General features: G+C 38.8%; 1 protein-coding gene across 1 annotated transcript in view; it reads right to left on the bottom strand.

Moving 5' to 3' along the window:
* The window catches only part of VEPH1 (ventricular zone expressed PH domain containing 1), a 153,222-nt gene that overhangs the window by 57,975 nt on the left and 81,460 nt on the right, over positions 1-13,787 (bottom strand). The window contains exon 8 of the mRNA XM_089508976.1: positions 9,663-10,057. Coding sequence (XP_089365102.1) covers positions 9,663-10,057 — 395 coding nt within the window. The remainder of the gene's footprint in view (positions 1-9,662; positions 10,058-13,787) is intronic.

Below are 13,787 nucleotides of genomic sequence, written 5' to 3'. Positions count from 1 at the left end.
GATGATGCCATGACAGATAAAGCAGAATCATAGCATTGTAACTAAATAGTACGAGAGGGTCCTTGGTTGAATCACTTCAAAAGATGAAGGTGAAAAATGATTAAAAATGTTCAAATATTGAATTTGATCAACCCTATTCAGCTGTTAGGAACAGAGCTGATATAAATGTGTGGAGAACATGCTGGCCTTGATCTTTCCATCACAACTCCAGATGCAGAGACCAGCATTCTCAGAGACAAGGCTTCTCTGCATACAGGGGCTATCAGCATGATCGGGAACCCTGATTTGTAACAGAAATTCTCCTCTTTAGTGTCACTTTCCATATGAGGAGAGGGATGATGGAGGTGATCGGGCCAACACATTGTCTATTTGTTGTTATTTGTCATCAAATTGACTTCAATTTATGGGGACTGGAGACCTCTGAGAGTCCTGATCATTAACAGTCCTATTCAGGTCTTGCAAGGTCAGGCCTATGGCTTCCTTGATTTAATCAATCAACCAATCTGAAATGTTATCTTCTCCTACTGCTTCCCTCTTTAACAAGTATTATCATCTTTTCCAATGAAGCATGTCATTTCATGATGAATCCAAAGTACAACAGCCTTAGTTTAGAAATTTTGGCTTCTAGTGAGAGTTCAGACTTGATTTTCTCTTGGGCCCATTTACTTTTTGGCAGTCTTCTAGCACCAGATCTTAAAATATTGATTCTTTTCTTGCCAGTGTTTCTCAGTGTCCAAGTGTCACACCCATACAATTCTTGCTAATACACACATTTATTTTAACACTATCCTGAATGCTTACTATGTTCTTATCTTACAAGAGCAATGAAGATTTTTTTTCTCAGTGTGTCCTATGAATGATCTTGCATATCTACTTCTGGATACAGAGTGTATTGTGGGGAAAATGTTATGTCAGCAATATGACAGAATGCTCAGATCAACATTTTATTTCCCCAAAGTAGTCTCCAACTTGCCAAAGCTGTCAAGAAATAACTATAGAAAGGAACCTATGAAGAGTGGTTGGAAATGGGTTAATGTATCAGACTGTTTGCCCCAAGGGCTTGCTCCCCTCATATGGATCCATTCCAAATCACCTTCCAACAAGAAAAGTTCTATTCTCTCCATAGGACGTTACTAACTATGAAGTGATATTCCCCTGGCTATTAAGGTTAAAGTAAACACAACATGCATGTTCTGAGATTAAAATAAAAAAAAAAGCTGTGAACTGTACTGGGACTGTGTTAGGAACTGAGAGGGGCTCTTCTTCTTGCTGACCCTCTCAAAACTGCCATTCAGAGCTCTTCCCAAAGCCTCATACATGTCTTGCTTTTAGGAAGACAGCCAAAAATTTTTTCCTCCATGCAATCAATGGTATTAAACTTTTTGAATTTATGCTTATTTAAGTGGCTGTTTTCAAGGTTTTTTAAAAATTACTTTTAGTTTTACTTTTTGTCCTCAGTCTATTCAAATTTATGTTTACAGCTATAAATCATAATGTCAAAAAGCAGTACATATTTGCAGATATGTCTCTGTATCTGTACCTTTTTGCACAAATCAGAAAGCCTTATAGGCAGAAAGGTCTGTGGTAGCTCCATTTAAACATCTGTATATAGGAAACCTACTCTACTCTTTTGCACCTTATAAAACCAGCTTAGTGCTCTCCTTATAACACCACCAGTTCTGCTGCTTTAGGCACTAAAATCCAATCATATAAAACAATCTGCATTGCAAGACCAGTTTGTGTGACAGCATGTGAACTTTTCACAGTATGGGAACAGTCTTAGGGGTGGTTGGAGCTTAAGATCAGGTTTAAATAATAAGAGGCCATTTTTGGGGAAAAAATGGCATAGTGAAAACACAACTGATTTTCATAACATTGGTCTGCATTTCTGCAAGTTTGTGGTTGTATTGAGCTAGCAGAGCACCATGTGTTCTCAATAAAACCTTGGCTCATGCCATGCTTAAATTTATCAAAAGGTTCCAGAAGCAAACACTGCAGGGGAGCAATGATCTTTTCCATCTCTTCCATCATATGGTACTAATTATCTCACAGCACAGCCTAAAATGTAACACCAACCAAATCAGACCCAGGGCACTTTTTGAAAGGGGAATTCTGTCATAAACTCAATCACTTTTTTTTGCTGTTTTAAGTTTTATCATACAGAATAAAGAAAGAAAAACAAATCAAGACAGACTGAGTTTAACATCAGCATTTGACACTGTTTGTGTCAATCTGTTTTTCCTAATCAAATTATTACAGGATTTACATGAAAAGCACTTACAAGAATCTGTACAATCTAGTCTCTGAGTGGGAATAGATCAGATGCACATATGAATGAGCCACTATAGATCTAGTGCCACTGATAGAATTCATGTTAGCCTGTCACGTCAGCCTTTGTTCAACTAACTTCATTCGCATTTTAACTACCATTCATCAAGCACTGAAGCAAGGGTGCATCTGTCAGCCTGCATGTGTCTACCAGTGCAGAGGAAGACTAAAAAATTAGCCCAACAGAAAGTTCTTAATAATGAGTTAAATTCAATTAGACCATGGGATGGATATGCAAGATTTCAGCTGACCATAAACTGTGACTTAAGTAGTAATTGTTCATCACTTGTTTCCAATTTGTAGATCATTTGTAAAAGTCCAGCTATTGATTGTACTGATCTTATGTGTGTATGTGGCCCAGGAATGATTTGCATATATGCTCAAGTAATCAATATTTGTAAGAACATATAATAAGAGAAGGGGGGGGGGGAAGGAAAAACATGTCTCATCACACCAGACTTGTTAAGAAATAGAAATGGAAATCCCAGCTAGCATAGCCAACTAAGGACCAAAACAGACTGGCTGTAAGCACCGGCTTGGGGGCAATGTAGGGGCATGGTGTTTAGATTCCACATGCCCCAACAATGCCCCCAAGCCAGCATGACCCTGCCTGCTCAACCAGACAGTAGGCAGTGTAGAAGAGCTGCCGCCATGACAGAAAGGGAGGCTTTTTTCCACCCAAAAAGGAGCAGAATTTTGCTGCTTCTTTTTGGGCTGGAAAAACGCTGGATTGGGGCCATGGTGTGTGGTTATTGTGGCCCCAATCTGGAGCTCAAAAGGGCAGCATCAAGCTGTCCCTTTAGGGCAGTCTGTACCAGCCCTAAATTTAATATAAAAGTGCAGGTCCTTGGGGAAATTATAAACTCATAAACCTGCCTTTGTAGTAAGCAGCATTCCTGAAATGTTGATAAGGAAGATCACAAAACATCTGGAGAAATATACACTGATAAAAACTACCCTACTTTTTTTTAAAGGAAGACATTAGATGGTAAAGATGATATTTCTGAAATGTACAAAGAAAGAAAGAAAAATCATCTTAAAGTTGTCAATCTGCTAGGAAAATCTAGAAGTGATTTTATATCCTTTAATTGGTCCTGGATGGGATTATATAACACGTAAACCAGTTGTCACTCCAGCATGAAACAGAAATCTGAAGGTTTACTAAAGATTTACAAGAGTGTTCATTCCCTGTTGGAGTACCTACACATGCAGCCTTACTCTAGAACTACTTCTGCTTACTGAGGTCACTGGGATTTAGCCCCAAGCTAAGCATGTACAGGATCTTAGATGTTTATACACATAAGTACTAGGGACGAGCTGAATTGTCATGAAATTTGTCTTTCACAATAAAATATGATGTTTCAGGAGAACCAAAGATTTTCCAAAACAAGGATGCCATGGAGATGTCAGGATAAGAAGGGTTCCTTCTCTGATATTTGGTGGACTTGCAAGAAGGCAAAAAGTTATTGGTCTAAAATGTATATGTTAATTGGAAAAAGTTAAAAGGTAGATTTTGCAGTGTTACCAGAAATGTTTCTGCTAGGCATCATGGATAAAGAACTAGGTAATGGAGCAGTTCCTCAATACATGATCACAGCAGCAAGATTGTTGTTTGCACAAACTTGGAAACAGTCTGAAGCACTAACAATGGAAGAATGGATTGTTAAGGCTGCTGAGTTAGCACAAAATGCCACATTAAATGGGTTCTAAAGAATAAGCCAACTGAAGATTCTTTGAAAGAATGAAAAATATTTATGGACTTTTGAGCAATAAGAAATCTAACAATGTCAAAATATGTGGTTATGTTTATTAGCAATTATAGTAGGTTTATTTAATTGGATTTGTAATCATAGAATAACAAAAGACTTTTTCTATCTTTTTAATTTTCTTTTCATTACAGTTATGATTGAGAGTAAGATCCCTATTCTCTGTTTCTTTATGTTTTTGTATGTATTTTCTGAATGTATATCATTTTGATTGTATATTAGATTGTTAGTGGTAAAAATCAATCAATAAATTACAAAACAAAGAGGTAATGCAGATCTCTGCATCACCAGAGCAAATAAAACCAGCATTTTCCTGCAGTTGTCAAAAGAAGGAGAGAAGATGCACATCAATTGCTCTGTCTCTGATCTTGACCAAGGTCTCCCTCCTTCCCTCTCTTATATGATCATCCTCACACACCACTTGTTTATAACCCCATTTACTCTCAGGGCCTGTAACTTCAATTGATGGAGAGACTTTAACAAGCAAGAAGTAGGCAAAACTGGGATTCTTAATATCCATGTGTAAATCTGGGAATACAGAAAATTAGCATGGCCATCTTGGCCAATTTATCAGAGGTGTACAGCATGAGACAGCAACATCCCACTCCTTGATATTCTAGGGCAAGGTACAAAGTATTGGCTATTACTTTGAAAGCCCTACATGGTTTAGGTCCAGGTTATCTTCAAGATTGCCTCCTCCCATATAAACTGCCCTGTCCACTCTGGTCCTCTGGCCGACATTTACTCCAGTCAGCCAGGCTAGATTGGCAACTGTCAGCCAAAGGACTTTTTCTTCGGCCGCCCCTAGACTGTGAAATGACCTGTCAGAAGAGATTCAATAACTGTATACACTGTCTGAATTTAAAAGAGCATTGAGGACTAGTCTCTTCCAGCAGGCTTATCAAGATGACTTTAAAATTGTGAATTTTAAATGATGAATTTTAGATGTGGATTGTTTTAATATGTGTACATCTTATTTGTCCTTTTAAATTGATGTGTGTTTGAACCAATGTGTTTAGCGGATGTTGCTGTTTGTTAATTGTTTTTGTCCCTCACCTTGAGCCATGTGGAGAGGTGGGAAAGAAATTATCATCATCATCATCATCATCATCATCAAAACCTGAGACTGAGGTACCGATCTTTGTGATGTCATGGGGCATCTTTTTTTCTGATATTATAGAGTTTTTGGAATTGGGCCAGAACTACTTCTGGGCCAGCTGAATATGGAAATGGGAATGTGGGCAATGTAAATTTGTCTAAAACTCAACTAATCAGGTAATATGGCAAACAAGAGCCAAAAGGAAAACATAAAGGCTGCCATCCTATTAGGAGGTTACAATGGTGTTTATCACACAGAGGTTTTTGCAGCTCATATCCGGGGTGACTCTTGGTTCAGCTATCCAAATTCACGTTATAACGTGAATGTTTTATCACACCTGGATGCCCTTCCGAATCGAGGGGGAATCGAATCCAAGGCAAGTCACGTGATGCGGATTCAAGATGAGTGAGTGCAAATGGTATTACCACACTGGTGGGATTCAACGATTCGAATTGGCACCCTTCCAAATGCTCAGTGGGGGTCTGAACGCATCGTGACCTTGTACGTTTCTGGGGTGAAAAGGGGCGCAAGTTCGTGTTCCCTGTTTCGCGTAATTGCGTGTTTGCATGAATATTTGCCTTGTGAATATTTCTGTGTCTTCTTCATCCCCCTTTTTTATTTTCCCTTCCATTTCAGCAATTTCAACACACACACACACAGATAGATAGATAGATAGACAGATAGATATACATACATATGTGTATATTCACATTCACGCAAATACACATATATATATTCCCAAAAAATGAGTTTCCCTGAAAGTTGCCCTGAAAGTGAAAGGACCACCGAAAGAAAATGGGGGAAAATTGCAGTGCTGCATCATGGGAAATTTGCAATCCAGGGGGTTTGCGGTGGTGTACCAGAGCAGAAGCAAAGTTGCATTCCACACCAAACCAGTTCGGAATGAAATCAAAGTGAGCTTGAAAGCGAATTCTGTGAATTCACTTTTTTCTGAATTCATCAAAATGAGGAGTCACTTTGGATTCACTGCGGAAGCGCCTTGGAAGGAGCCCCCATAGAAAGGAATCACATTTGATAACACATTCATGTTATAACATGAATTCACATCATTGGGCCTGTAGCCACGTCGGATCTGAGCTGCAAAAAGCTGCAAAAAGCTCCATGTGATAAACACCATGGTCATAAATATTGGGCAGAGGGGTATGTGTGCAAATAAAATTTATTGCTCCTTCTTCTCCTCTTTCCATGACATTTTTCTTCAGTCTCCAAACTGCAGTAACTTAAAACTTCAGTTGATCATTTAGAAATACAGATAAGGCATTGAAAGAAAAATGGCAGGCAAAGTTACCAAGGGAATGCAAACATAGCAAATATAAGGGCTGTAGGTGCAAATGATTTTCAGTGCTTCAGTCTCTGTACTGCTAGAAATTGGAGTCTAAAAGAAAATTTCATTGGAGGGGACAAAATTCTTATTAGAAAGCAATGCCCTACTTCACTTCCCCTAAGAGGTATACCTCATCTGGTACACAGAACACACACACACACACACACACACACACACACACACACACACACACCTGTCATATATAATACCTTATTTTTCATGATTTTTTCTGATCTGTTACAAAACCTTGCACATTGGCAGCCATCACTATATTTTGTAGCAGTGAATTCTGGAATTAAATTATGTGCTTGGTGAAGCACCTCCTTTTATATGTCTTGAATTTCCCAGCATTCATTTTTTAGAGATTGGCCTGGGTCCTGGTATTATGAGAGAAGCTCACTATCCAGTATCTTCACATGATGCATTATTCTATACACCTCTCTCACATCCTTACTTACTCACCTTCCTTCTGGGTGAAAAAACCCAAATGCTGTAACCTTTTTTCATGCTCCAGCCCCTTGATGATTTGGCTTACCCCTTTCTTCTCCAGTATAACAGTTCTCTATTACAGGGAATGTGACATTTAAAAGTCTGCATTAAAAGCCTCATGAAGTCATTTTTCAGAAGTCCTTGTACTCTGTATTTGTGTATTACAATAAAACCATGTCACAACATAGCATTTATTACTAATTCAGTGGTTTGACCTAGAGTTCCTCTTATACTAGATTCCTCATCTTATTATTAATAAAATCTGTACAAATTCCATCCAACACTAGCCACTTGTATACTCATGACAATAACTTATGAATCATTTCTTAAGGATGAGGAAAAGACTAACTCTTGGTACACCAACAGGAGGTCAGATTACTGCCAGACTTCAGAACAAGTAGTTTATGGAGTATCTGAAATATTAACTAGGTGTCCCATGTGTAAAGAATGTGAGTGCATTTCAGTGAATATATCCAGAATGAGTAACATCAATCTCACCATGTGTCTTTACTGTGGGAATTTTATCTCAAGAATCTTACTTAAAGAATTTACAAGAAATTGCAACAGTAAGAGTGAAAAAGATTACCATATAAGGCATTTCAGTTTATTTTAGCAATGAGAAAAAAATGACTGGATACGCATGAACTATTCATTGTATGAAAAGGGCTATTATGATGGATTTGCTCATACCTTATTCCCTGCATCAGGAATGGGCAACCTGGGGCATTCCAGATGTTGTTGGACTTTAATTTCCATTAGTCTTAGGCCTTTGATCTTGCACAGCTTGACTTATGAACTTTGATGGCCTAGTGACTATCAGCTCAGAAGTAAAACAGTTCCATTTAAAAATAAGGAGTGATGGGAGATGCATGCAAAAACATCTGAGGACACAGATGTTTTCTTTGGTACCAATACCATGCATTTAACATCTCATATGAATTAGGGTTACTCTCATTGCTTCCAAGTGGATTAAGTGGTCCTACTCTAAACTGTGATGGTACTTCAGGTAGAAATCGACCTGGATCATATTAGGAATGCCACAGCCACCATCACAAACAGTGTTTAAGAAAGAAAGAAAGAAAGAAAGAAAGAAAGAAAGAAAGAACAAATATATGTGGGGGGGAGGCACTCAAGACACCTGGGTCTACTGCAGAATCATGATTGTCTCCTATGAAGCATTGCATATATCCTTCTTAGAGTTTAGAAAAGTTACTTTGTTTTAGTACAACTCATTCTCTGTTCCTGCACACTGTAATGAGAAATGTCTTAGTACCGTAAGTTGGGAAACGTTCCCATTTTGGACTAAAGCTTTAGCCAAATTATTCTTAACCAATGCATTAGTAGGTGTGCTTGTTTATAGTTGAATTTCTCTTAAAATATTTAAATAATGTTCTAATGTTGGTGAAGGGAGCAGGTGTTAAAAGTGTTGAAAGTATTTTGAAGGCACATTTTCTTCCCATGGTGAACAGCTACATATGTATTTATTTTGGCCTGCAGTTGATTCTGGTCAAACAGATTTTGCAGTTTCTGAAACAATACTAAAACCTGAAAAACCTACTTGATGAGAGGCAAAAGTGGGTTGATCCATATTTCAGATTATTTTCAGTTTTCTGGGGGGAAAATGCCTGAGAGAGTTTCCTCTCATTGGAAATTATCACATGGGGATGGGATAGGATTGAGAGCGAAGCAGATCACTCTCCAGTCCTTATGATCGTGCAAAAGTGTTTCAGAGACTTCACACTTTGTCCTGTCATTTAAGTGGAATTGTATTAATGTGAACTCCGGTCAATACAAAATGACAGGACAATTCCACTTCAACGATGGGACAATGACAGGATAAGTGTGATGTCATGTGAAAGAATTGGAAAAGCATGGGACAAGGATGTCCCTTTCCCTGTATGATAATCTCCAGTCTTTACCTGGCTGAGAACTGAAGTATACACAAGAAGTGGGAGGACATGGGAGGGGGGCTTCTAGACTGTGGTACCCTAACTGTGGAATGCTATTCCTTGGGAGATTTGATTGGAGCCAAGCTTGATCTCTTTTCAGCACTAAGATAAAACATGGGTTTTTATTAAAGGCTTCAGGGACCAATGCATTTTAATTCTGCATGCAATGTTTTTAAAGTGGTTTTAACTACTACTATCTTTAATGTGTTTTTACTTTGTTCCCGTTATTTATGCTTTTAATCTGGAAATGTTTTAAATTGTTTATTTTGTTTGCAACCCTGATCCTGTGATACAGGGTGGGGTAGAAGTGCTTTAATAAATAAAATAGAAAATTGCCTGTCCCCAGCCCTAGTTTAATGCACCCCAGGGCACACGGGAAAGGGTTCTAGGAATATGTCCTCTGATCACAGTTAGGGCATACTGTGATGATATTAGCATGTGATTATTTCCAATCAGGCAAGGAGAGTTTACTAATGGTCTTTCTAAGGGATAAAGCACACTGCAGGATAGAAACAACATAGCAGCAAGAAGGAATCTCAAAAGCACAGTGTTTAAATATGATGTCATTACGTAAAAACATGTTTCAACTAACCTAGAAATCTTCGAGGAGGCTGTTTGACACCTTAGATGAGAGTCCTAAAGTATTTTTAAACAATCTCATTGTTTCAGAATTCCAGGCCTCTTACCTTCTATAACACACTCATCTGGGAGAGGAATTTTCTTCCCCATCTCCATCACATATGCTTTCACTTTAGACAGATTTTCCTTTAAGTGAAAGTAAAGCTTATCTTGATATTCCACTGGATTCTTCATTGTCTTTGGGCTCCCTTCATGGCCATTTTCTTTAACAGGTTCTGGCAGGTTCTCTGGTTCTATACATTTGATACTTGGGTGTGAAAGGGAGGATTGTTCCAGCTGTGACTCTTCAGTGCCTGTGCTGGAAGGCAATTTGTCGGCTTCTTGGCTCATATAGATATCTGTGAAAGAGATGCCGGCTGTAACATCTCCATTTTCCATTTCTTGTCCGTTGTCCGAATGAACACCCTTCATACGAACAGCATGCAAAGCTAGACTTTTGGACCTGGGGTGAAAACAAAGGTATGGGGAATGGCTTGGGGCAGAGGCAAAATAGATACTGATATATTTGGAATGGCAGGCAAGATGGTGGTAGAATCATCTGTGAACCTGACTGCTGTCTCAAAACTACACCTGCCCCTCCAAAAAGAGGTAAACATGCATTTAACACAGATGGTGTTGTTCTGCATGGCTACTCTGGTGTTCAGTTACAGTCAGGAAAAGGAATCCTTTTTCCGCATGCAAATGGACATGCAAGATGAGCCATTTCTAAAGCTCAGCAGGATGTCATGGAGCCAGTAGTGAGAACAACTGCATGAAACCATGCCCTATGAGGAACGACTTAGGGAGCTGGGGATGTTTAGCCTGGAGAAAAGAAGGTTAAGAGGTGATATGATAGCCCTGTTTAAATATTTGAAAGGATGTCATATTGACGAGGGAGCAAGCTTGTTTTCTGCTGCTCCAGAGAACAGGACCCGGAACAATGGATGCAAGCTACAGGAAAAGAGATTCCACCTGAACATTAGGAGGAAGTTCCTGACAGTAAGGGCTGTTCGACAGTGGAATGCACTCCCTCGGAGGGTGATAGAGTCTCCTTCCTTGGAGGTCTTTAAACAGAGGCTGGATGGCCATCTGTCAGGGATGCTTTGAATTGGATTTCCTGCATGGCAGGGGGTTGGACTGGATGGCCCTAGTGGTCTCTTCCAACTCTACGATTCTATGATTCTAGGATTCTAAGATGAAGAAGAAGATAAAAGAAAAAGCCTTAAACCGAGAGGGAAGTAAGATATATCAGGATCATCAGCTATAGCACAGAGCATCCAGGAAATGGACTAAGATTCACTCCATCTCTTTTTAGTTTAAAATGTTGAAATTTAAAGATAGCAGAATAGGAGAGTGAAGATGTATCAGACTGGCTTAGTTTGGACATAATGAAAAATCATGATGGACAAGACATATCAATATTCTCGCACTCACACATCCCTTTCTTCCTTTCTTTCAAGCCTGAAGGGAGTCAGAATGTCCACTACAAATTAGTAGCACATTGTAGTTTGCCATTTCACCTACTTGCAGTAAACTATGGTCTGGAACACATCACAATTTTGTCTTCAAGCCAAGATCTAACTGTGGTCTGATGACTAGGGGATCAAGTAATGGCCTGTTCTATTATTTATTTAATAAAATGTTCACATCTTACTGCAATGAAGATTAGTACTATGTATAAACCCTCTGATAGGACTTTTTTGTACTCTTCTGGTTATTATTTTTTATGTATGTAATAGAAATTGTTTATTCTCTATGTTCACTGCTTTGTTTTTCTGTATCGTTTGTACATGTGTGTGCAATATGAGTGTGTAATATTATAGTTTCATAATAACATTGCTACCATCACCACTACTACTAATAATAATCCAATTAATTCTAACTAATTATTTTGTACATTAATACCAAAATTTTATGTGCTGCAGACCAGCATTTATTATATACACTCAGGTCCTCTGGCCAACACTTAGGACCACTCAAGTAACCTGGCTTATCTCTTCTGAACTGAAGTCTAATTCAGACTGTGGCCAGGTCATATCACAAGGATTTTGCCACTGAAGCCCCCGGGCAAGTCCAGCCCAGCTGCAGCCCAGGTCCCAGGTATGTTTCAGGAGCCTCATTTTGAAACTGGGAGCTTTCCAACTTCAAATAATTGCTGCTGACGTGTGCCAGCGACCCGGGCTGCAGCCAGGATGGAATCGCCTGGTGGCTTTGGCGGCAAAATCCTTGTGATAGGACCCAGCTGCAGTCTGAATTAGACTTCAGTTCAAAAGAGATAAACCAGGTTATTTAAGCAGTGTGATAAGGTCCTTACTTCAGTAAGACAGAACTAGGTTGGCAATTGTCAACCAAAGGACTTTTTCTTCAGCTGCACCTAGACTGAGAAATGACCTGCCAGTGGAGATTTTACAGCTGAATACAATGTCTGAATTTAAAACAGCATTAAAGACCAATCTCTTCTGAAAGACTTATCCAGGTAATTTTTAAATTCTGACTTTTAAATGATGATTTTAAAATATGGATTGTTTTAATATGTGTACATCTTATTTGTCCTTTTAAACCAATGAGTGTTTTAACTGATGTTTTCCAATTGTTGTTGTTCCCTGCCTTGATCCAGGGGGAGAGATGAGTCACACACACACACACACACACACACACACACACACACACATATAGAGAGAATATTTTAGAAAAAAGAAGAAAATAGTGGCCTATACTAGATGATATACTGTTCAGAATGTTATAAAGGGTCTGAATGAGAACATTACTTATCACATTTACAGATGACATGAAAAGAGGGAAGACAGCTAACACCTAGAAGGCAAGGACCAAAAGCATCTGGTAAAGGCTGGAGCACAAGGCCAAATCTATTAAGGTAAAATTCAACTGTCATAAATGTAAATAATTGCATGTATGGTACAAAACAGCATCAAAGACAGAAGTAGGGTGAAGCATGGCTTGGCAAAGAAACATGTGAAAATAATCTAAGTGTTTTAGTGGATCACAAGATGAACGTAAGACAGCAGTGTGATGCAACACCTAAAAAGGCTAATGCAGTCCTGGCTTGCGTTAGCAAAAGTAGTTTCCAGGTGATGAAAAGAAATTGTTCCACTCTGTTCTGCATTACGTTGGCTACATAACTGAAGTATGCTCTCAGAAGAAGGAAATCAACAAGTACATTCAGAGAATAGCAAAAAACCCTTCCTCTAAGAAAAGGTGAATTTAAAAAGCTGGGTATGATTAGCTTGAGCATCAGAGATACACATTATAAAAAAGGGATGATAAAATGAAGGACACACGGAACAAAGACCTATATGAAGATGAACCCCTAATTCTAGAAAGCAAGGTGGAAACTGCAGTAAGAGAAACAGAGAAAAACAAATCACCAGGAACAGATGATATTCCAATTAAACTGCTGCAATCCACATTGACAGAGTCAACTTCAGTGCCAACAGATGTCAACAGATATGGAAAACAACACAATGGCCAACAGATTGGAAGCAATCAATATACATCCCCATCCACAAAAAAGGAGACGCAAAAGATTGCGTCAACTATAGAACCATAGCACTAATATCCCATGCAAGCAAAATTATGCTCAAAATTCTATAACACAGACTCCAACCATATATGGAGAGAGAAACCCCAGAGGTTCATGCAGGGTTCAGGAAAGGAAGAGGCACTAGGGACGACATTGCAAACATATGATGGCACCAGGGAATTCTAAAAGAAAATCAGCATGTGTTTTATAGTCTATAGCAAAGCCTTTGACTGCATAGATCATAAAAGGTTATGTATTGCCCTTAAAGACATAGGAGTGCCAACACATCTGATAGTCCTAATGAGGAATCTGTACTCAGGACAAGAGGCTACTGTCAGAACAGAACACAGAGAAACAGAATCATTCCCAATTGGCAAAGGGGTCAGACAAGGCTGTATCCTTTCACCCCATCTTTCTAACTTGTATGCAGAACATATTATAAGAAAAGCAGGCTTGGACACTGAAGAAGGAGGAGTGAAAATGGGAAGAAGATATGCAGATGACACTATATTACTAGCAGAAAACCTCAAAAACCTGGAATGCCTACTAAGGAAGATCAAAGAAGAAAGTGCAAAGGCAGGCTTAATGTTGAATATAAAGAAAACCAAAATAATGAGGACCTTCACAAGTTCAACATAGACAATGAAGAAAC

This window comes from Sceloporus occidentalis, unplaced genomic scaffold (assembly GCF_023333645.1).
Source record: "Sceloporus occidentalis isolate IW3139 unplaced genomic scaffold, rSceOcc1.0.p SCAF_2, whole genome shotgun sequence".
Classification (NCBI taxonomy): Eukaryota; Metazoa; Chordata; class Lepidosauria; order Squamata; family Phrynosomatidae; genus Sceloporus; species Sceloporus occidentalis.
This window is presented reverse-complemented; position numbering and strand designations above follow the sequence as displayed.